Below are 24,372 nucleotides of genomic sequence, written 5' to 3' on the forward strand. Positions count from 1 at the left end.
CGGAAAACTAAGACTTCCCGAGGCCACCCAGGTAAAGTAATAGAGCTCAGATTAGAACCCGTGTCTTCTGACTCCAAAGACCCTGCTCCTGGCTTTGAAATGGTGCCTTTAACCCTTGCTCTGCTTGCTTTGAGGTCAGAGCTTTATCACCCTTGGAGGGCTGTGGCAACAGATATTATGGTTGTTGTTGCCCATCAGTGCCTGGGCCAGCAGGGAGGCACCTTTCCAGCCCTGGTGCCCCAGAGCCTCCTTGTAAGCAGAGGGGCTGGGCTTGCCTGTGTTCTGCCAGTGAGCGCTATCTGGGGTTTGGCGGACCCTGGGCTGCTCTGGATCTCCTGGCCCAGCAGTGCGGCAGAGCCTGGCTCAACTTGTGCCTGGGAGGAATGGGATTTATAAATGAAAGGGATTTATAAAGGCGAACTTGGTGTGGGATATGAGAGGCAGCCTGATACTGGAGAAAGACTTTGGGCTGGGGTTCGGAAGGGCTGCTGCCTGCCTACTCTGGAAAATCCAAGATAATCTCAGCAAGTCTTGGAGGAATTCCTGGGCTTCCTCTTGGGCCTGTTGGTCAATGACCCTGCTTCTGATAGAGATCTAGGATAACACTGCAGAGATGACTGGAAGGAGGATAGGGAGGGAGGAGGCTGCTGCTTGGGAAACTTAGCTGCCAGCTGCCACCTCTGTGTGACTTGTTTCCTCCTACGTAAAATGAAGGGTTGGGGGGTGGGACGGGACGGGACTATTAAATAATACCTAAGATTCCTCCCAGCCTTGACATTCCCTGTTCTAAGCTCCCATCCAGCTCTGACATCTCATGTTCTCAGGCCCCTCCCAACTCTGACATTCCATGTTCTAAGGTCCCTCCTAGCTCTGACATTCTTGGTTCTAAGCTACCTTCCAGCTCTGACATTCTTAGTTCCAAGGTCCCTCCCAGCTCTTGGTTCTAAGCTCCCATCCAACCCTGACATTTCATGTTCCGAGGTCCCTCCTAGGTCTTCCTTCCAAGCTTCATTCCAGCTCTGATATTCCCTGTTCTCAGGCTCCTCCCAACTCTGACATTCCATGTTCTAAGGGCCCCCACCCACCCACCCAGCCCTGACATTCCCGGTTCTCAGAGCCCTCCCAGCTCTGACCTTGCCTGTTCTAAGGTCTCTCCAGCACTGATCTCTGTTCCAAAATTTCTTCAGGCTCTAACATCCTATGATTCTGTAGAAGGCAGTTCCCTTCCACACTTTCAAAGGGACTCCAGATCCAAACAGTCCCTACAAATCTGTCCACAGGCAGGGATAGGAGGAAAGTCTTCTCCTTTTAGTCTGGACTGTCTGTGTGACCACACAGAGTGTCTCTAGGCCCTGTATCTTCTTCCCCCAAAGCCATCCTCCAATTTCTCATCACAGCCCAGAGATGAGCCTGGCTCTAGAAGGCTCTACCATCCAGGTGCAAGTGTTGGCTGATTCTCCCAGGCTAGAACAGGTTGGAGCTGGGGCCTGGCTTGTCTAATGACCAACCTAGCTAAGAAGCCCCACCTCACAGATGGCTGGCTCTCAAATGGGGATTTTTTTTCTTTTTTGCACATAGTCATTCATGAAGTCACCTTCTGAATCATGAAGAGGCTATGATTGGCACTGGTGAAGATTATACCCTTGATGGTTCAATGGAAGACCTGTGTGTGTGTGTGTGTGTGTGTGTGTGTGTGTACATGGGACAGTGGGAGGAGGACACTTGGGAGCAGATATATCTGACATCTGTCCTCTTTCCTAATGCATTCTAGGTGACCTCCAGTGAGGGGGTCCCATCTTGAGGAATAGTCCTGGCCTGATCTTTTCCATGATGGAGAAGATGACAGACAATGTCCCATGTAAGCACTTTGAGGCCAGTACATTCACAAAGAGTCACTGCCAAAATTGTTCTGAGGTCCAGGAGGCTCACTACAACTCCAACGCACATCAGGTAAGCCAGCTGTATCAAGTCAGCCAGGTTTGAAGGATTGAGGACAGGGAATAGGGGCAGATGCCTGAGTCAGAAGACCTGGATTCCAGCCTGGACCTATCATCTATGCACAATGTGACCTTGGCCAAGTCAATTCTCCAACATGAGTTTTCTTATCTGAGAAGGGTGTGGAAATTGGAGAGGTTAAATTAGGTGATCACGGAAGCTAGGAAAACAATTAGAAAGCACTCTGGAGGCCATGTAGTCCACCCCCATCCCCACCCCCAAATGTAAGGTCCTTGAGGGCAGAGTCTGTTTGGGGGTTTGTCCTTGTATCACCAGATGCTTAAAAAACATTTGATTGACTGGGTGACCCATTGATCCCAAACCCCCTCTAAAACATCCCTGCCCCCATTCCATTAGTACCAGGAGCTGAGGTCCATGCCCATGGAGTCTGCCAAAGCCAGCTGGCCACTGCCTAGGGTGGGACCTGGGACTCCCTGGCCTCTAACCCAGGGGGCGTCAAACTTTTAAAAGTCATGGAACTTTCATGGTTTTTGTTTTTAAATACATTCAAGGAACCTGGAGCAGGGCACCAGGTGTAGAGAATTCCCAAGGCTCTTTCTGATAGTGTTTGTGGTCACATTTGGGAACAGATGCCAAAGTTTTAAGCAAATGGTCCTTGAAGGAGAGAAATTCACCCAATTCAAGGAAAAGTAGTTTCAGAGAAATTTTGAAGGGAAAGAAATTGGTGTTTTTTACAAGGACGCAGCTCTGCATGGGGAGTCTTTCAAAGCTTGGGAAGCATCCAGAGAATATTCAGATGGTTCTAGGGATTCCCAGTGAGCTAGGTGGGAGCTTAGAACATGGAATGTCAGAGCTGGGAAGGGCCTGAGAACAGGGAATGGCATCCCTGTAGGATGCCATGGGATCCCAGTCAGCCCCCGTGGAATCTTGGCCAGGTCTGTAGGACCCTAGGGGCTCAGCCATTTAAACCTTTCTATTAAGCACCTTCTGTGGAGGTGTGAGGCATTGCGTTCCAAGCCAGGGATGCTGAGATTCAAAAATGACTCAGTCCTGCCAGCACAGGCATACATAAGCGTCGGAGACTGTGGAGACGGATTGGAGGGATGGAAGGATTCCACCGAGGGACTCTAGGGAAATGGCTGCCAAAGGAAGAGGTAGGAATCAGGAAGTCTGCCTGGAGGAGGTGACATCTGATCCGCATTCTGAGAGCCTCAGCTGGGGAGATGACCCAGGAGCATGCTTGAAGGAAGGAAGTGGCCAGCTGAGGTTAAAAAATGCCAACTGATTGGAGGTGGGGCATGAGAAACAAGCTTCCTTGGAACTATTGGACCTGAGGCCGGCTGCAGAAATCCTAGTCTAACCCTCTGGGAGAAGTTGACACTCACTAAACACAAAGGAGATTTTAGGGACAGAGCTTGGAGGAGAAACTGAGACTACCTGGATCATGGGGCCGCCCAGGTAGCAGCGGCTGTCGCCGGCAATTCTTTGGTTCCCTGGGTAGGAGGGTGGCGTGAAGGTGTCTGAGAAGCCTGCTTCTCTCGGGGAACTAGGGCGTAGCCCCAGAAGAAGGGAGGAAGAGAAACGGGAAGACAAGAAGGCCGGGGTGCCAAATCAGTGAGAGAACTGAAGGTCAGGTAGGGGGGCAGGAGGAGAAGATAGGGGAGGCAGTAACTGCCGTGGGGTGAAACCATGGCCAGCCAGCACTGGGTGAGCTGTGCATCTGGCTAACCTCCTCTCTGGCCTCTGGGGACAGCCTCCACCCAGTGACGTCTTCTGATTCTGATCTGGCTCTGGTTAGGACAGACTGTACCCAGCCTAGGCCCTCATCCCCTCCTCCTCACACCGGGAAGGCCTCCCTGGCTGGAGAGCCCGCAGAGAGTCCCAGAGAGCTGGCTCCAGCCTGGGCGCTGGTGAATGGCATCTCTAGAGGCCGAAGGGCCTGTGGCTCCTCCAGAATAGAGCCCAGGGGACAGTTGGGCATTGTCTTCTTTTTCGGGTCAGGCCCTCACTGCCCCCAGCTCCCACATTCAGGGAGGCCAGTGGATCTGAGCTTTGAGCACTGGGCTTTGTCCCCATGGGGAGCTGTAGTGTATGTGTATCCCTGGGCCCCTCTCCCTGCTCCCTGGGGCCCTCAGGTGAGCTCGGCAGGTGTCAAGTTCCAGCGGTTTCATTTGCGGCATTGTTCTTGGCCCGGCTCCGGCTTATGAAAGAGTAATGAGGGCCCCTCATTCCCTCCTGGCCAGCCCCTCTAGGGTTACTGCTACCTCTGTTGGGGCTGGGAGTCAGGGCCTCAGTGTGGGGGGCCTGAGCATCGAGCCCCCTGGGGGGACAAGGGTGCTGACAGCTGCCCTGCCCGGAGCCCTCAGCCCATCTTCACCACCAAGGTAACCAGAGAAGGGGCGGGGCAGGGGATGGGCGGCACTGGGAGGCCGGCTCTTCCCCCGCTCCTCAAGGGCCTGGGACGAGATGGGGGAGCTGGGGTGGGGCACTAACTAGAGGCCCCCTGGCTGAGCCCAGAGTGGCCACACCTCAGGCATGGCCCTACCCAGGACCTGGAGACAACTGGACAGGAGAGGGGAGGAAGGCCAGGCCCTGCCACCCCCATTAGCCCTAATCCTCACGCCTCCATAAGGTGTCCTGTCCTGTCACCCCACCCTCCCCATCCCAGGGTTCTCCTTTCCTCTCATCTTCCATTTTTCTCTTCTGGCTTAGTCCCGGTTCCTTAATTAATATTGCCTCTACTACTAACTGCCGGGATGCCCTTTGGCATCTAGGTCCCGGTTTGCATTTCTGTGTTAAACTAGAGCAGGGATTCTTAGCCTGGTCTCTCTGAACTTGTTCTAAAATGCTCTCAGACCTGTGTTTCAATATCCTTGGTTTCCCTTGCCATCCTATATAATTAATGCTCTTAAAACATGGTTCTGTGAAGGGCCGGGACCCAGAAAGGGTTAAGAACCCCCAGACGAGATTCTTTCTAGCTCTTAACACATGTGGGTTCTAATGTTCTATTTCCTCAAACCCCTTCCAGCTCTGGTAATATATTTTCTGACATTCTATGTGCTACGATTCCTCCCAGTTTCTACAGAAGGATTTACAGTTTGGTATTCTAGGTACTCATAGTCTATGTTCTAAGATCCCTTGTTCTCTATTTTAAGCTCCTTCCCAGCTTTCACGGTTTACATTCTAACATTCTATGACCTAACAGCCCTCTTAACTCTCATTCTAAGTTCTTGAGTCTCTTGTAGCTCTAACATTCTACATTTTAGGGTTCCCCCCAGCTCTGATCTTCTGGGTTCTCAAGGCCCCCCCAGCTCTGACACTCTGGGTTCTAAAGGCCCTCCCAGCTCTGATAGTTTATGCTCTAAGACACCCTCCCAGTTCTGATTTATTAGTACATATCCTATGTGTTAATGATTATTTTATTTTTTGTTAGTACATATTCTATGTACTAATGCTCTATGTTCTAAGTCTCCTCCCAGCTCTGATATCTATGTTTCAAGGTCCTGCTTGGTCTTGTTATCTTGTATTCTAACCTTCTAAGTTTCCCCTCTCCCCAACCTGAGTTCTGATGCTCTGTGTCCTAAGAGCCTTCTTCATTCTGACATCCTTATTCTAACATTCCACGTTCTGAGGTCTCTTTCAGCTTTGATGTTCTACATTACTAAAATTTTGTTTTGAAGTTCCTCTCAGCTCTGGCATTCCTTGGTCTAAGGTCCCTCCCACCTCTGACATTGCCTGTTCCAAGGCCATCTCAGTTCTGACATTCCATGTTCTAAAGTCCCTCCAAGCTCTGACATTCCCTATTCTGTCCCTTCCCAGTCCTGACATTCCCCATTCTAAGGCCCCTCCCAGCCCTGACATTCCCTGTTCTAAGGCCCTTCCAGCTTAGACATTCCTTGTTCTAAGGGCCCTCCTCAGCCCTGACATTCCCTGTTCTAAGGGCCCTCCTCCATCCTGACATTCCCTGTTCTAAGGCCCCTCCCAGCCCTGACATTCCTTGTTCTAAGGTCTTGGCATTCTGAAGTCCCATGAGCCTTCTTTTCCTTACTCCCTCCTGTCTTTACTTCTTGTCTCCCTTCTGCCTTCTCTCATCCCCCTCCCCCCACCCATAATGACAGCACAGTACAGGTTGCCAGGCACACCACAGTTATGTCACTGGGTAAGCACAATGCCCTGACTTTGGAGGTGCAGGAGTCAGAGACTATCCAGGCCAATCTTCTCTTTTCACAGAAAGGGAAAGCAGCTTTCTAAGTGTCTCACAGCCAGCATCATATCTGTCTCTCTCTCTCTCTCTCTCTCTCTCTCTCTCTCTCTCTCTCTCACACACACACACACACACACACACACACACACACACAGAGTCTCACGTTTGCCCGCATAGAAGGAACTAAGCCCCACATTTGGGTGCCTGCCCCCTGCCCCTCCATGTCTCAGGAGATACCCCTCTCCTGTCCTCTCCCCTTCCAGGAACCAGGGAGACCTGTGGGGGCTGAGACCCCTTACTGTGATCTGCAGCAAGGTCTCCACCACCCCAAGGACACGCTCTGCATCTTGACCCCCAGCTGTGAGTTGGTAGTGGCCACTGGGCCTGAGCAAAAGGCTAAGAGGTAGGTCCTGGTCCAGAGACTCGAGTGTCACCTTATCTGTGTGTGGGGGGAGTGTTCGGGGACATGCTGCTGGTCCCGAGAAGCCTTAACCTGAACCCTTCCCTCTTCTGGCTGCTCTAGCCATGCCCTCTGGTGAGCCATGCCCTCACCCAAAGGGCACCAAGTAGCCCTGCTCTATGGTCAGATTCCTGCTATCAAAGGTGCCATGCTTCTCCCCCACCCACCCCAACACCTTCCTCCTTGCCCACTCTTTTGGGAAAGGTGGTGATATACTGGACATAGCCCTGGACTTAGGGTTCAGAGACCTCGGTTCAAATACTGGTGTTTCCTTACTAACCCTAAGCCTTATCGATAGAATGAGGAGAATACTCTTGGTCTGCCCAGACTCACAGTCATGATGAGCACACACATTTTGTAGATGCTGTAATGCTTCACAGACCTAGAGATCCATGATTTCATTAGACCTCCCCTGATGTTCTTCATGAGTTGTGGCCAAAAAAAAAATACAAAAATTCTCCAGTGACAAACTCTGGGCAGCATGATAGAGCAGAGAGTTCCCTGGACTTGGAGTCCAGAGGATCTCGGTTCAAATCCTGCATCAGATACTAGGCCAAGTGTCTTATCCTCAGGTTCTTCAACTGAAAAATGAGGGAAGGGGCATTGGATTTGGTGGCCTTGGGTCTATTCCAGCTCCAGACTATGTCCTCCAATGAGCTTGTCTCAAGATGACACTGGGTATTTTCATCTGGATGGGACCTTTCTGACTCGGTGTTCTATTGGGCCTTTGGAGCCCAAGGTCACCTCTCCTGATAGTGAGACTTATGGAAGGGACCTCAGAGGCCACCCTGCCCAACCCCCTCGTCTTACAGATGGGAGAACTGAGACCCAGAGAAGTCATAGGGTCCTAGAGCTGGAAGGGACCTCAGAGGCCACCTTGTCCAACTCCCCCATTTAACAGAAGAGGCCCAGGAGGGGTAAGGGACCTGCTCAAGATGAGGCAGGTTACGTAGCCAATGGTCAAAGCAGAATTCGAACCCAGGATCTTTGAGTCCAGAGTCAAATTCTTTCTCTCATGCCTCCCTTTCTCCCTTATGATGGTTGTTACCAGCCAGCCCATGGCATGGCTAAACCTTCCCCCAGAGTGAGGGCATCTCCAGGCGCAAACTCTTGACAGCTGAGGTGTCTCGCACAGCCCGTATCACATTTCTCCGTTCTCCCTACCCGAGTTCACTGCATCAGACGGTCTCTCCCAGATGCTCCCTTTGCCCCCCTCCCATGCAGGCCCCTCCTTTGGGCTCTTCCACTGCTTGGCAGCCCCCAGGGCTGAGCTGTCTACTTGTCAGGTTTCATTCTGGATCCCAGGACCTTTCCTCAAAACTGGAGGCTCCCATCCCTCATCAACTCAGTTGACCCCTCCCATCTTTTCTTTTCCTTTCGAGGTTTTCATGATAGATTGTTTTAACACCACACTCATTGGGAGTGAGGTTGTATTTCCCAGGACCAGCTTCCCGGAGAAAGACAATTAAAGCAAAACCAGTGGGCCCAGCCCCCACACCTGTCTGGGCAACATTCCCCATCCAGTCTCCCCACCCCCACCCCCAAGAAAAGTGAGGTGCGTTCATCAGCCTTTATCTGGAACAAATTCATTTACTGCATTTAATCTGGGACCAGCTGCTGTGAAATAGCGCTTTCCCTCACCATTGTGGTCCCACCATAGCCTTCTCTTGATTCTGCTGACTTTTCCTCTCTCTGAATTCCTTAGAGTCGTTATCTCTTGTGAGGTCGCAGAATTCCATTCTGTTGTGATTCACACAATTTGTTCAGCAATTCCCAACTGATGGGAATCTGCTAGGTTTCCAGTTTTGGGGGGGCCTCAATCAGGGACCTTACCTTCTATCTCTGACCTCCCAGGGGTATGTGCCCAGCAGGGAGATCCCTGGGTTGGAGCCTTTTAACAGTTTGGTGACTTTTCTCCCATAATTCCCAATTGTGGTGCAGAGCATTGGGCCAATGGGCATCTCCACCAGCAGCAGCAGACGGGTTGGGGGCTGGGGGGGCCTGACTCCACCATCGCTTATTTCAGTCTTTTATTGTCTCGGGGGATTTGTTGGGAGTGAGATTGCATTTCCAGAACCAGCTTTTCCCAAGTCCGTCTTTTCATATGGTTATTAATGGTTTGCAATTCTTCCTTGGAAAACTGTCCTATCCTCAGTCACTTATCTGTCGGAAACTTTGTCTTAGTCTTAGGCATTTTGTCAATTCCAGAGATATGTGGATGAAGTCCTGAAGTCCCTGAAAGGGACCCTGTGGTCACCCATCCAACCTCCTCCTTATACAAAGGAGGAAACTGGCAGACAGGCCAGGCTCTGTGCCAAACACAAAAATACCAATGCAAGTAAAAGGAAGCCTCTACCCTTAAGGGGCTTACAATTAATAGGAAATTATTACAATTATTATAATTAATAAGGAGCTTATGGTTAATAGGGGAAGATGACACAGAAAAGGGAACTGAAAAGAGGGTGGAGGGGAAGGGAAGGTGCCCATATTGGAGCATGGTGGAGTCAGAGTTAGCAGCCTGGCCGGGAAGGGAATGAAGTGGGGATGGCTTGGCCCTGTCCCCCAAAATAGAGGTCCCTAGAGGAATCTCTAATGAGAGAAGGGGAATGGCATGGGGGAGGAGTGAGAAGACAGATGAATCAGGACAGCAAAGTCTACCATGGGTCAGAAACAGCTGATAGAGGAAGATAAATGTAAATATTTATAGGTACCAAAGTAGCAGAGTAGATAGAGAGTGGGACTTGGAGTCAAGAGGACCTGAGTTCAAATCCAGCCTCTGACACTAGCTGTATGACCCTGGGCAAGTCACTTAACACTGATTGCCTCAAAAAAAAAACCCAACAACTGCTTGGGGGAGAAAATTAGCTGGTGATGAATTTTTTTAAAATAGAGTTTAATTATCTTTTGTGTTTATTTTGCCTTGATTTCTTCCTCCCCTCTCCCAGACAGCCATCCTTTAGAATAAAGATTTTTTTTTTTAAGAAAGAAGAGGGGGAAAAAAGTTCCAGTGAACTCGCCTGACCCCTTTCAAGTTTCACTATTGTATTTTAAATAGTTCAACTTCCCCCACTGGAGAAGTGCAGAATGCTGGACTTCAAGCCTGGCTCTGACCTTTACTAGCTCCTTGGCCATGGGCACAGCCCGGGAGTGTCAGATTCCTCATCTGTCAGATGGGGGCAGTAAGGAGGGTGCTCCTCAGCTCCCTGGTTCTGATGTCAGGCAAAGGGCCATTGTCCCGGTTGTCTCTCATCTCAGTTCCACAGTGATGTGCTAAGGTACTACGAACATTATCATCATCACCCCCATGAAACCCCGGAGGTCAGAGACAGGGGTTGTTGTGTATAAGTATCTGTGTAACACAGATTTCTGTTTCTCCCGATTCACCGTCTCTTTTTGAGAAGGGGAGGGGCCACAGGATCTGACTTAGAAATGGAAGGGAACCGTTGAGTCATTTTACAGATGAGAAAACTGAGGCTTGGAGAAATTAAGTGATTTGCTCAGACTCACAGCTATTAAATGTCTAAGATAGATTTGAACTGGGATCTTTCTAACTCCAAGTCCATTGCCCTGTGCCTTATACCACAGTGCCTTTCATGTCTTTGGAATAGCTGTGTATCTGTCTTTTCCAGTGTCGGTGTGCCAGTGGAGCGTCCCTCGGCAGAGAGCCCCTCGGCAGGGAGCCCTGCAGCCCAGCCCGGGGGCCAAGAGATCGGGGGTGGGGTGCCCTACCTAGAGAGCCTGACCAGCCCACAGTTGAGAAATTCTTCAGAGGACAGCTGGGCCGGCGGAGCCACTGCCAGTATCAACCCTGACCACAGCCCGGGCACCCACTGTCCTGATGATACCAGCACCCCGGACACTGCAGTGAGAAGGGGCAGGGAGTAGCTGGGGGTGCGTGGTGGCTAGCTGCTGTGTCCATCCCATCAGATCACCCCGGCGCAGCCTGACCTGCTGGACGGAGCCCTGGACTTGGAGCCAGGGGCCCAGGGGTGAAACCAGAACTCTATCATGCAACCATGGGCAAATCACTTACCCTCTCTGAGTCTCTCTCCTCATCTGTAAAATGGGAATGACTGAGAAGCATTGTGGTAGAGGGGACAAAAGAGAGGGGAGGGGAGGGGCTTGGAGTTAGGGATCTGCAGGCTCAAGTCCCTTCAGTGACACTCACTGGCTGTGGGACCATGAGCAGTAACCTCTCAGTGCCCCAAGCTAACTCAAGTTCCCAAGGTAGGGGATCTGCATTGGGAGAGGGAATTTCCTCACCTGGGAGTCCTCTCTCCTGGTGAAATCACAGGACCTGTGTATAAAAGGATTTGCACCACCACCACCATATGGGATTTGGTGAAGGTAGAAGGAGATGAGAAACGCAGACATGCTTTGAAAGATGCTCCAGAAACATGAGCTCTTGGCTGAATCCCAGAGCCAATAGCCTGACGGGTTTCCCTGCCTCCAGCCAAGTTCATTCTCCGGGCGAGTCTGTCCGGTTCCCTTTGGCTTTGAACCCTGCTTTTCAAATTAGGGGCTCTCTCCAGTACACAGATAAGACTTTCTGTGCACACTTTTGTCTGTAGAATGGAATGGAGGTGGGGGCAGGAGCAGCAGGGATCTGAAACCCTTGGCAGAACTTTGCCCTGTGGGCTTCTGGGGAATCACAGAAGGTTCTTAGAGGATCTTGGGCTCATCCATGTGGAGCAGGAAGGCACCTCTGAGGCCCAGAGAGTGGCTAGCCCAAGGTCATGAAGTTAGTAAATGTCAAAAGTTAGATTGGACTTGAACCCAGGTCCTCTGACTCCTTAACACAACAGGATGCAATCTTTAAGGGGTGCCTAGGGTTGGCCTCCTGGTGACCCCTTTTGCATCTGGCTTTTTTTTTCCCAAGGGCATATAAGCAGTGAGTAGCCTCCAAGATTCATCTTTGGGTTATAAGAGAAAGCCAACTGGCTATCCTTTTCTTAATTATTCACTAATCATAATTAATAAATAATTAATTGCCCAGAAAAAAAGACTAGGAATTCATTTCTTTTCAGCTTATCATTACTTGTTGATTTCATTCCTTTTTTGTAACCGGGTTTATTTTTTAATTTAATTTGTTTAGATTTTTAATTTACATTGGTATTTCTTGTTTTTATATATTCTTTTTCTGTAAACATACCCCCTCTTGCATCTAGTACCACCAAGTCATGCCTTGTTAAAAAGAATTTAAAAGCACTTCAGAAAAACTAACCAAAACATTACTTGGGTCTCCACACCTATCCCCCACCTCTGTAAAGGATCACAGGGTCCTGAAAAGCTTTTAACTACAACCCCTTCATTTTACAGATGAGGAAACTAAGGCACAAAGAGGTTAAGCCACTTGTCCAGGGTCACACAGCTAAGTAACAGGGATGGGATTTGAACCTCGGTCTTCCTGATTCCAAGTCCAGTGCCACACTATTCTGAGAGGGAGGCGTATTTTCTCATCCCTTCTTAACACTCCAGGAGCCCCAAACCCCCAGTTTAGGCAATGCTCCCTGACCCCATAAGAACCTGGAATCGGGGCCCTTGAGCCAAGCTCCCCCCTCCCCCAATCCCTCATCCCTTGTACCCATGCAGGCCTTGGATGCTGTTGACTGGCTCAGTAAGCCCCGGGACTCTGAAGGGCTCATCGTGATGTTTGCCAGGCATCAGGAGCGTGCACGAGCCGACAGTCCCCGGAGGACTACATCCTCAGTTTGCAGGGCATCAGTCACAGGTGATACTCTGGGAGTCAGGAGGGAAGGTAAGGTCTCTTTCTGTTTCAGGCTCAGGGGGTTCTTCTGGGGAGGGTGAGATGCTAAAGTACCTTTCTGGAAAGGGGAGAGTTGCAGGATTCCAGCTCAGATGGATGGTTCTAGATCAAGAATGGAAATCTGGGGGTTCAAGGGCACAGAATTTTAGATCTGGGAAGGACGTCAGAAGGTGACATGGCCAGACTGAGCAGGAATCTCATGACATCATCTGTGACAAGTGATCACTATGTCTTTGGGTTCTATAGGGTTTGGGGAGGGAATCAGAGACAGAAAATGTCAGAGCTGGGAGGGGCCTTAGAACAGGGAAGGTCAGAGTTGGAAGGGGCCTTAGAACAGGGAAGGTCAGAGCTGGGAGGGGCCTTAGAACAGGGAAGGTCAGAGCTGGGAGGGGCCTTAGAACAGGGAAGGTCAGAGCTGGGAGGGGCCTTAGAACAGGGAAGGTCAGAGCTGGAAGGGGCCTTAGAACAGGGATGGTCAGAGCTGGGAGGAGCCTTAGAACAGGGAAGGTCAGAGCTGGGAGGGGCCTTAGAACAGGGAAGGTCAGAACTGGGAGAGACCTTACTGGGATGTCAGTACAATCTCTGTCCAAAGGTTCTTCCAGCTCTGACATTCTCTGTTCTGAGGTCCTTTTCTCCTCAAAATCCCATGATCCTGATATAGGAGCCTGTTTATAGATGTGGATAATACATGAAGGTAGTGAGCTCAGGTCACGTCAGCTGCTAACATGAAGAACTGTGTCCCAATCTCTGGCCTCCTCAGATATCATCTCAAAGTCTCCAGTGGCTCTAGCATGAACTAGTAGGGCTCTTCACTGAGAATGCACCAGGGTAAAAGGTGTTAGCCCATCCGTGATGCAGCCCAGTGCCTCACCTTGTTGTACCTTTGGTCTTCCAGTATCCCCCCTCTTCTCTTTCCAGATCCTAGTCATGGGAACCATAGTTCTAGGGAGAGCCAGTCTAAGTCTCATGGTGAGAGTGGTTACTTCTCCTTGGAAAGGAACAAGCTGGATTCAGCCCAGGCCTCCCAAAGTCTACAAAGTGGACTTAGAAGTACATCACGGAATCCTGGTCCTACAAAAACCACATACCATGACATACCCCAGGCCTCATCTCTCCAGCGATCCACCCAAAGGGACACTACCAGGGCCTCATCTCCCCATCGATCTACCCAAAGAGACACCACCAGGTCCTTTTCTCCCCATAAATCCACCCAAAGGGACATTACCAGGGCTTCATCTCCCCATCGATCCACCCAAAGGGACTCCACCAGGTCTTCATCTCCCCAGCGATCCACCCAAAGGGACACCACCAGATCCTCTTCTCCCCATCGATCCACCCAACGGGACACTACCAGGTCTTCATCTCCCCATCGATCTACCCAAAGGGACACCACCAGATCCTCTTCTCCCCATCAATCCACCCAACGGGACACTACCAGGTCTTCATCTCCCCATCAATCTACCCAAAGGGACACCACCAGATCCTCTTCTCCCCATCGATCCACCCAACGGGACACTACCAGGTCTTCATCTCCCCATCGAACTACCCAAAGGGACACCACCAGATCCTCTTCTCCCCATCGATCTACCCAAAGGGACACCACCAGATCCTCTTCTCCCCATCGATCCACCCAAAGGGACACTACCAGTTCTTCATCTCCCCATCGATCTACCCAAAGGGACACCACCAGATCCTTTTCTCCCCATCTATCCACCCAACGGGACACTACCAGGTCTTCATCTCCCCATCGATCTACCCAAAGGGACACCACCAGATCCTCTTCTCCCCATCGATCCACCCAACGGAACACCACCAGATCCTCTTCTCCCCATCGATCCACCCAACGGGACACTGCTAGGTCTTCATCTCCCCATCAATCCACTCAACAAGACACTACCAGGTCTTTATCTTTCCATCGATCCACCCAACGGGACACTGCCCAGGCACCTTCTCCACATCGATTATCTACCCAAAGGGACACCATCCAATGCTCTTTTACCCAACGAGACAACCCCCGGGCTTCCTCTCCTGCCCGGCCCACCCCAAAGGACAATCCTCAGGCTTCTTCCACCCAGCGGGATAATCCTCGATCTTCTTCTACCCAACGAGACAACCCCAGCACTTCCTCTTCTGCCCGATTCATCCAACGGGACAATCTTCAGGCTTCTTCCAGCCAACGGGACAATCCTAGAACCTCTTCTACCCAACGAGACAATCCCCGGGCCTCCTCTTCTGCCCGGTATATACCAAAGGACAATCCTCAGGCTTCTTCCACCCAGCGGGATAATCCTCGATCTTCTATTCAACGAGATAACCCTGGGTCCCCCTCTCCCACACGATCCAGCCAACGGAGCAACCCCCGGACCTCCTCTCCCCATCGCACTAACCGTGACGTTCCTTGGGCTTCCTTCCGCCTCCGCCCAATCCAAAGTAATGGACCTCGGGCTTCTTCTCCAGCCCGCTCTAAGCAAAGCGAGGTCCCCTGGGCCTCCTTTCCTCTCCGGCCAGTCCAAAGGGACAGTTCCCAGACCTCCTCTCCCACACACTCATCTCAACTTTCCTCGAAAACCATCCAACGTGATACCCCAACTCGGGGTTCCAGTTGCCACAGTGGCCCTCGGAGCTCCACCCCACCTCTCTCTTCCACACATACTGCTTCCCAGGCCTCTTCTCTTTCACGTTCTACCTCCCTTGATTCTCCTAATCCCCCCTCAGTTGTGTGCATTGGACACCGAGATGCACCCCGGGCATCCTCACCCCCTCGATTCTCTCAGCATGACCCATTCTCATTCTTTCCTGAACCCCATGATGACGAGAGCCAATCCCCTCGTCATGAACCTCCCTATATCCCCCCAGCTGTCTGCATTGGGCACCGGGATGCCCCTCGAGCCTCTTCGCCCCCTCGCTATTCCCAACATGATCCCTTTCCTTTCCTCCCAAATACCTCAGACACTGCAGAGAGCCAATCTCCTCAACATGACCCTCCCCAGATGCCACCACCCGTGTGCATTGGGCACCGGGATGCCCCCCGGGCTTCATCTCCCCCACGCCAGTCCCAGCAAGAGCCTTCCCTCCTCTATCAAGATCCCCCTGGAGCTAGCTCCGAGAGCCTGGCTCCCTCCACAAGCTCTGTGCACGACCCCCACCATGTGCCACCTCCGGTATGCATAGGGCACCGGGATGCCCCTCCCTTCTCTTCTCCCCCACGCCATGTTCAGCATGACCCTTCCCTCCTTTACCAGGATCCCCCTGGGGCCAGCTCTGAGAGTCTGGTTCTCTCTATGGATTCCCAGCATGACCCTCCCGAGATGCCACCTTCTGTGTGCATCGGGCACCGCGATGCCCCACTTTTTACTTCCCCCCCACGCCAGGCCTCTAATGACCCTTCTCTCCTGACCCAGAACCCTCCAGGTGCCAGCTCAGAGAGCCTCGCTCCCTCCATGGACTCTTTCCATGATCCCCTCCAACCAACCCTCCACGTGTGCATTGGGCACCGAGATGCCCCACGTGCCTCTTCCCCACCTCGCCATTGGGACCCCCCAGGGGTTGCTAGGTATTCCTCCCCCCAACCAGTGCCCTCTGCTTCCAAGGGGTCTGGCAGTGGAGAGGGCAGACATAACCTGGAACGGGAGGAGTACACAGTGTTGGCTGACCTGCCCCCACCCAAGAGGCTGAACCAGAAAGAAGCCGTGGGCAAGCAGAACGGCAGTGCCAGCAACCGCACCTGCAGCCCTGGGCAAACCGAGGTGGAGCGAATCTTTGGGTATGAGCGCAGGTGAGCCCTCAGGAGGGCAGGGTCTGCCTCCCCATAACAGAGGCAAACAGCCCCAGGACTCCCCTGACCTTTGAGGGTTGATTCGAGGGGAGGGAGCTCTCTCTGTAGGAATAAACAGGTGGAGAATGGAGCCAATGGCGTACCCTGCGCCCAGGCTCAGGTACCAGAAAACTTCCTCCTTCTGAAGCTATGGAGATGAAATTTCATAAAGATAAATACAAAATCCTCCTCTTAGATTCAAAAACTCAACAGGAGAGGGGCAGCTAGGCAGCGCAGTGGATAGAGCCTTGGCTCTGGAGTCAGGAGGACCTGAGTTCAAATCTGGCTTCAGACACTTATTAGCTGTGTGACCCTGGGCAAGTCATGTAACCCTGATTGCCTCTAAAAAAAAATCATCAAGAACGAGGGAGACAAGTTGAGAGAGATCATGGTGTTTTAGTGCATGACAATAGTGGTCGATATGATGCTAATGTGCCGGATGCTTTACAAATATCATCTCATTTGATCGTCACAGCAACCCTGGGAGGGAGGTGCCATCATTATTCCTATTTCAGAGTTGAAGAAACTAAGGCAGGTGGAGGTTAAGTGACTTGTCTAGGGTCACAGAGCTCGTAAATGTCTGAGAGTGGATTTGAACTCAGGTCTTCCCCAGCCTGGGGCCCAGATGCCTGTGAGTCACTAGTATGACAAGGCTGTACCACCTTTAGAGAGCAGATCACAGGGGGCGCAGCATGTCCTGTTTGAGAGCCACCTGGGTAAATCAGCTAGTCCCAAGTGGCCAACATGGAGAAGGGCCTCAGGACCACATAACATTAGAGGATTAGTCAGAAGAAGGAGGGATGGACAGACACTGTCTTCAAGGATTGGACATCTTCAAGGGCTGGATGGGCTTTCAGGCCAGCATCCTGCTTGGCCCTGGTGGGCAGATCTTGGGACAGGGGGGAGGGAGCTGCAGACAAGGGGATTCTGGCTTGATGTGAGGAAAAACCTCCTAACAATGGGATGAGAGGAGCCTAGATTTAGAGCTGGAAAGAACCTCATTTTACAGAGGTAGAACCTGAGGCCCCGAGCTATCCTATGATCCCAGCTTTAGAGTTCCCCACTAAAGTTGGGAAAACAGATTAGGGAGAGGGAATAGGATCCTAGACTCCTCCAGCCCAGTGCCTTCATTTAATGCCTGAAGAAAGAGGAGGCCCAGAGAGGGGCCTCACTTTGGCTCTGATCACTCAGCCATGGGATTAAAAGCTAGAGAGCCCCTGACTTGTATGAGCTGAATTAAGGTCACTGAGAAGTAGGCAGCAAAGAAGGGTGGGGTAGGGAGGGACAGGGTTGGAAGAGAGCCCTGGGGGGACCTCAGAGATTGTGACTCTCCTTGATTTACAGGAAGTCTGAAGCCCTGGAGACATACCAGGCCCTGGAAGCTGGGAGGTCACAGAGAGGTGGTGGGCGAGCATCCGGGCAGCTGCAGCGCAGACAGTCTAGCCCAGCCCTGGGCAGAGAGGTGAGTTCTTGGCCCACTCTCCCTTCCTCCCTCTGCATCTGCTTCTCATATGAGCCACAGTGTCACCAAGGCAACCAGGATCCTCACTGCTCTCCTGAGGATGGGGGATGAGGAATACAGGGAAAGAAAGGGGTGACCTAGAGACATTTGCAGTGATTGTATTGGGGGTAAGGGGAGTCACTCTTCTCTCTTGGGATACTTACATATGACCTCTTCCTTCACGTGGGCATGATTTGTAGTGTGGCCAGAGCTTGAGCCCCAGGGCAGCTGTGCTGGGGATGTGCCCCCAGCGATTCTCCTCCCTCTCCACCAGTAACCAGAGCTAGCTGGGTTCTGACCACCAAGTCTCTTTAGGTGGGGGGAGCCTCCTTTGGCTGGTGAAGCTTGTGGGCCACAGATTTTCATGCTCTCACTCTCCTGGCCAGGGGGTCCCTCACAGTGAGGGGGACATGATGAAAGAAAGACAAATCCAGAGATGGGGATGGGTGGCACAGTCACCTGTTTGTTCCCAAATCTAGAGCCGTAAGCTCTAATCACCAGTGACACCACTTTAGGCATTCCAGTGGCCCTCAGATCAAACCCCAAAGACCGGCAACCTCGATAAAATATAATTTAAAGTCAGGGTTGGGTGGTGGATGTAAAAGCTAGCCTTGGAGTGAGGAGGGTCCATCAGAAGCTTTCAGGGGATCCCAAGGAGAAAATGATTGTCATAATACTAATATGTTCTAATTTCTAATACAGTATCAGTATCCCATATAAAGAAAAGCTGTTTGGGGCAGGGGGAGGTCCTCACAAATTTTAAGAGTGCAAAAGGGTCCTGAGACCCCAAAGTTTGAGAACCATTGTTCTAGAACCAAAGTTCCAGAGAGGGGGCCTATCTTCTCGGTATTAGTATTGGAAGATGGAGTTCTTCTATACGGATAGATGGAGTTTCCTCACTGGGTTGTTCCCTATGTGACTAAAATCACAGGCCCAGTCCTTCTCATTACCCCAAATTTAAATAAAAACTAAATGAAAGTTAGCTCCCACCAAATATCTAAGAAGATGACCTAGAGGCTGGAATGATACCCCAGAAGCTTGCCAAGCGACACATCACCATGCTACAAATATAGGCTTAAACTACCACGAGAAGTCAAGGAAAAAACGATACGGGACTTACCGACACCATCGTTATTCACAGTCTCCCCGATCTACCACCGGTCCACAAAAATATGAGGACAGTGTTTTCAATAGATGTCGCCCACCAAAGACTTATAACCTCCCAACTCCATGAAGTTTTCAAAGCACAGAGACCTGACGGAAGAAGGCAGACCCTCATTGGAGCAGGAGGCGGTTCGTGTCTTCCTTATCATTCTCTGCAGCGGGAGTGATCCTGAATGTGCTTCCCCATGAACCTTCAGAGGATGAGCCCACATCCCAGTACTCTTACTACAGTCAATTTATCCCAGGGCATTTGTCCATGTAATGTTAGGCATTAAAAAAAAAACTAGCTGGGCAGCAACTTGTCCTAGTGTAATTTCTATGTGAACCCTATTGAAAAAAGAACCAGATAATGATGAAATTTCACCCAGCAAGATGGACGAGAAAGCCGGCCTCAAAGCCCGGCCAACCTGCCTTCTGACAGCCTGGTGATGGCACCCCAATTCACTTCACTCGGTGCTCCCAGGTAGCTCCCCAAGACTCGCAAGTTGCAGAAAGGGATGCTTACCCGCATTGGGAGAAGGGGTTTCTTCCCCTGGAAGTTCCCTATGACATTGACATCACAAGTCCAGTCCCTAAGTCTAATGATCATGACATTAAACATCACAGAATAATAGCAGAAGAATGACTTATCCCAGGACCATTTCTATCTGAACTCAATTGAAAAATAAGATGTGATGATGATGGTGATGATGATGATGGTGATGGTGAAGATGATGATGATGGTGATGGTGAAGATGATGATGGTGAGGGTGAAGATGATGGTGATGGTGAAGATGATGATGATGGTGATGATGATGGTGATGGTGAAGATGATGATGGTGATGGTGAAGATGATGATGATGGTGATGATGATGATGATGATGGTGATGATGATGATGGTGATGGTGAAGATGATGATGATGGTGATGGTGAGGATGATGATGGTGATGGTGAAGATGATGATGGTGATGATGGTGATGGTGACCATGGTGGTGATGATGGTGGTGATGATGATGGTGATCATGATGGTGATGATGGTGATGATGATGATGGTGGTGATGACGGTGATGATGATGATGATGATGATGATGATAGTGATGATGGTGACGATGATGATGATGATGATGGTGGTGGTGGTGATGGTGATGATGATGATGGTGATGATGGTGATGGTGAAGATGATGATGATGATGTGATGGATGATGGTGATGGTGAAGATGATGATGGTGATGGTGAAGATGATGATGATGGTGATGGTGAAGATGATGATGGTGATGATGGTGATGGTGACGATGATGATGATGATGATGGTGATCATGGTGACGATGATGATGATGATGGTGGTGGTGATGGTGATGATGGTGATGGTGATGATGGTGAGGATGATGATGGTGGTGATGGTGATGATGGTGATGGTGATGATGGTGAGGATGATGATGGTGATGATGACAGTGATGGTGACGGTGATGATGATAGAGAGGATAGTGATGATGATGACAATGGTGATGATGACAGTGATGAGGATGGTGACGATGGTGATGGTGACAATGACAATGATGGTGATGGTGATGATGGTGATGATAACTGACTTTATACAGCTGAAATCTGCAAAGCCTTTGGAGCCCTTTCTCACTTGACCCCATGAGTCAGGCACTGTAGGTCTTTGTCTATCAAGATCATCTTCATAGGGAACTCCTCAGCATGGAAATTCTCCAGTGCAAATCAGCACTTTTTCCTGTGGTTCAGGGTTATCTGGAACTCAGAGAGATTCAGTGATTTGCCCAGAGTCACACAGCCAGCATGAGCCAGAGGCTCAACTTGAACGAACCAAATGAATCAGCCCATCAGCAAGCATTTGTTAAGCTTCTGCTAAGCCTCAGACGCTGTCCCAGGTATCGGCTGTCTGTGGAAGTGTGAAGAATGAAATAATCCTCGCCTGAGAGGAGCTTGTATTCCCAGACCTCCCCGGCCCTGTCCATCACACATGTGCCTCTCACTGCAGGTATTATTGTGCCCACTTTATAGATGAAGACACTGAGGATCACCCCACTAGTAAGTAGGTGAGGGAGAATTTGAACCTGGGTCTCTCTGACCTCAAGGTCTGATCCCATCCCTCTCCCCAAGGTCACACGACTTTTAAATGGTAAAATTGGGATTTGAACCCAGATCCTTTGAGAGCCTGTGTCCTGCACCATGTAGGGCTGCATCTGAGGCTTCTCTTTAGAGCAGGGGTCTTGAGCTTTCTTGATTTGGTTTGTTTTTCAGCAGTCTGGTGAAGCCTACAGAACCTTCCTTAGAATCATGTTTTTAAATGCATAGAATAGAATATATAAGATTGCAAAGGAAACCAGTTAGCCAGACACTCCCAGGCAGGGTTTGGGCCAGTGTAGGTAACCTGGCTGAGTGGTGGCTTCCTTGTATCCCATGCCTTGCCAAGATGCCAGTCTCTGAGCCCTCAGCCTGAAGAAGGGCCATTTGTCTTTGTCTGTGGTACCCACGTCTCACCTACCCTTTCACCCCATCCTCAGGTGACCAAGAAGCACCCTCAGCCTTCAGAACAGGCCCTCAGGGGCCGAGTGGAGCCTCCTCACACCAAGAGCTCAGAGAGACACCCTGAGGGAGACCGGCGGAGCAAGGGGGGCTCTGCACCTCCCAAGAATCTGGTCAAACTCCCAGACAGGGAATGCAGAGCCCGGGGGCAGCTTGTACACTCCAAGAGCCTAGACATCCCCCCTGAGAACGATCGACTAGGACAAAGGCAGCCTCTGGGCCTTAGACGCTTGGGAAAGTCAATGGAGGAGGACTGGGGGCCGCCAGAGGAAACCTCCATCGCCAGGTCTCCCAAGAAACATCTGGAGAGAGACTGGGGCTACCTGGGCCAGGCCTATTCAGAGGGTGGGATGGAGAGGGACTTCAGAAGTCAGGAAGGGCATTCCTGCACCAGGGCTCTGGACATGTATCCAGACAGTGAGTGGAGAGGCCCCACCAAAGAGATTGTAGGCTGCTGGCAGGCGCTAGCTGAGCAAGTGTGCTGTAGGCGGCTGGAGAGGCTCCGCCAGAGTGGGCAGCTACTGGACTGGGATGGACTGCCCCAGCCCGGGAGGTCTGAGTGGGACTGTAATGGCCTAGGGGAGCTTGGCCCACCCCCTGTTCCAGAGAGGCCTGCCAAGGTGTCCTGGGGAAGCCTAGGAGAGCTCACCCATTCTCGGAGGCTGGAGAGAGCAGATGAGATGGACTGGGGAGACCTGGGAGAGCCCATCCTCCCTCGGAGGCCCGAGAGACCCTTGGACATGGACTGGAGGGACCTGGGAGAGCTCCCTTATCCTTGTGGCCCCGAGAGACCTGTGGGGACAGACTGGGAAAGCCTAGGGGAGCTACTTCAACCTAGAAGCCCAGACTCATGCAGAGAGATCGACTGGGGAACCAGGGGGAAGCCCACGTTTACCGAGGGATCCTGGCTGGAGAATGGGGAGGCCAGGCCCCCCAAGGGCACCGAGGAGGCCCCAGAGCGGGAGTGGCAGAGCACCTCAGAGCCTGCCGGTCTGGTCATCCGTGACAGGCAGGCCGAAATGAATGGGTACAGTCTTGGGGAGCGCCTACTGAGTCCAGTTCCTTCAGTAGAGGAAAATGGGGCTGACCTGGGACAGCCAAGCGGCTCAGCCCCATGGCCAAAGACAAAACTGGAGAGCTGTCACAGGGCCTTGGAGGCAGCTGGTCTGCAGGAGGAAGAGGACGAGACGGCAAACAATTTACCACTGGGCCCCCACCCATCTGAGGAGGTAAGCCAGAGAAATCAGGGGAGCTCCTAGCTATGTGCCAGACCCTTCATATGAACCTGTTTCCCACCCAGGACTTCTTCTAGAACTCCTAGGTCATGGCTACAGGGTGGCCTGGAGTAAGTCAGTGTCCCAGCCTATGCCTCAGTTTCCCTCTCTAGGCACTATAGGCCTATGACTGCAACACGCCACCCTCCTCACCGCCCAGGGGCCCAATCAGCACACCTATGACACTTGGGTTTCCTTCCATTCAACAAAGAATGTATTTTTAAATTTTGAAATTGATAAGGGATAGCTTTTGTTTTTACATCACACCACTAGGTGGCGCAGCGGACCAGCCTCACACTACTAGTTTACTCACTAGCTGTCTGACCCTAGGCAAGGCACTTGACTGGTCTGCCTCAGTTTCCTCAACTGAAAAATGGGGATAAGAATGGCACCTACCTCACAGGGCTGTTGTGAGGATCAAATAAGCTAATATTTGTGAAGTGTTTAGCACAGCCCCTGGCGCATAGTCTGCACTTAATAAATGTTTGCTCCCTTCCCTTTCTTCTCCAATCGATCCCTCCCTCTCCCCCCACCTAGAGCCATCCCTTGGAATAAAGAATACAAAATGCAATTCAGCAGAACTAACACATCACAACACACCAACACAGCCCAATCTGACGGCGTATCCAGTGTTCCACACCCCTAGGCTCCCACCTTGACAAGGAAGGCTACATTTTCTCATCCCTTCAGGGCCAAGGTGGACCATTATAATTACACAGGGATCATTTCCCCAAGAAACATTTATTAAATGCTTACTATGTGCTAGATACTGGGGACACAGACCCGAAGGAAACTGTCTCTCCGCCCCCTTTGAGGAGATGTATTCTGCTAGGGACATACAACGCAGATGAGCAAATAAATGTGAAGATTATTAGGAGTAATTCAGAGAGGACGATAATTACTGAGGGAGGGGGGATCAGGAGGGCCCAGGGAGCTATGAGCAGGCCCTCGACATGAAAGGTCAACCCACGGGAAGATAAAGGAGATGTGAAACCTGAAGAGAAGTCTCAGGGAGCCCCCAGCACCGTGTTAGAGTATCTGAAAGGCTGTTCTGGGGACGAGGGTGTAGTTTGGTTCTGTTTGACCCCCAGAGGTCGGAGGGGGAGGAGGGGGAGCAGAATTATAGAAATAAGGATTTTGGCTGGAAAAACCACCCTTAGAGCCATCCCCAAAAGAATTGGGTTTGCGCGTGAGGTAGTAAGACCTCCATCACTGGAGGTCTTCAAGCGAAGGCTGGATAGACCACTTATCAGAGATGTAGTAGGGGCTCTCAGCCTGTTACACCAGGACCCCCTCCAGCATCAGCCGTGATTCTTTGAAATATGGCTGCCTTGAGATTTTGTCAGCGTGTCAGGCAAGAGCACCTAGGGAAACAAAGGAATACCCCCCAAGGCATTCCTAGCAGACAATTGTTAGGGTTCTGCTCATAATCCTCCAGTGATGGTGAGCTCACTACCTCCCAAGGCAGCCCATTCTACAGCTGCCATGATTAATAAGAGTTTTCTTACCTCGAGCCTAGTGGGGCCTGAGACGGATTGGTCTCAGGAGGGATGAGTGAGAATGTGTGTGTGTATGAGAGAGACACAGAGAGAGAGAGAAAGAAACAGATAGGAGAAGTGAGGAGGGAGAGAGAGAGATTAGAGGAAGAGTAGTCTTGGGCCCATTTTACTGGTGAGAACACTTAGGATCACAGGTTCATAGAG

The 24,372-nt window shown here is 51.2% G+C and overlaps 1 protein-coding gene across 1 annotated transcript in view; it reads left to right on the forward strand.

Annotated features, from left to right (window-relative positions):
- The first annotated feature begins 1,827 nt into the window (after positions 1-1,827).
- Positions 1,828-24,372, forward strand: part of LOC118852385 (TRIO and F-actin binding protein) — a 71,191-nt gene continuing 48,646 nt past the window's right edge. The window contains exons 1-9 of the mRNA XM_036762114.1: positions 1,828-1,950; positions 6,424-6,563; positions 10,250-10,484; positions 12,213-12,351; positions 13,306-13,573; positions 13,742-14,167; positions 14,351-16,162; positions 17,546-17,663; positions 21,374-22,624. Coding sequence (XP_036618009.1) covers positions 1,828-1,950; positions 6,424-6,563; positions 10,250-10,484; positions 12,213-12,351; positions 13,306-13,573; positions 13,742-14,167; positions 14,351-16,162; positions 17,546-17,663; positions 21,374-22,624 — 4,512 coding nt within the window. The remainder of the gene's footprint in view (positions 1,951-6,423; positions 6,564-10,249; positions 10,485-12,212; positions 12,352-13,305; positions 13,574-13,741; positions 14,168-14,350; positions 16,163-17,545; positions 17,664-21,373; positions 22,625-24,372) is intronic.

This window comes from Trichosurus vulpecula, chromosome 5 (genome assembly GCF_011100635.1).
Source record: "Trichosurus vulpecula isolate mTriVul1 chromosome 5, mTriVul1.pri, whole genome shotgun sequence".
In the NCBI taxonomy this organism is placed as follows: Eukaryota; Metazoa; Chordata; class Mammalia; order Diprotodontia; family Phalangeridae; genus Trichosurus; species Trichosurus vulpecula.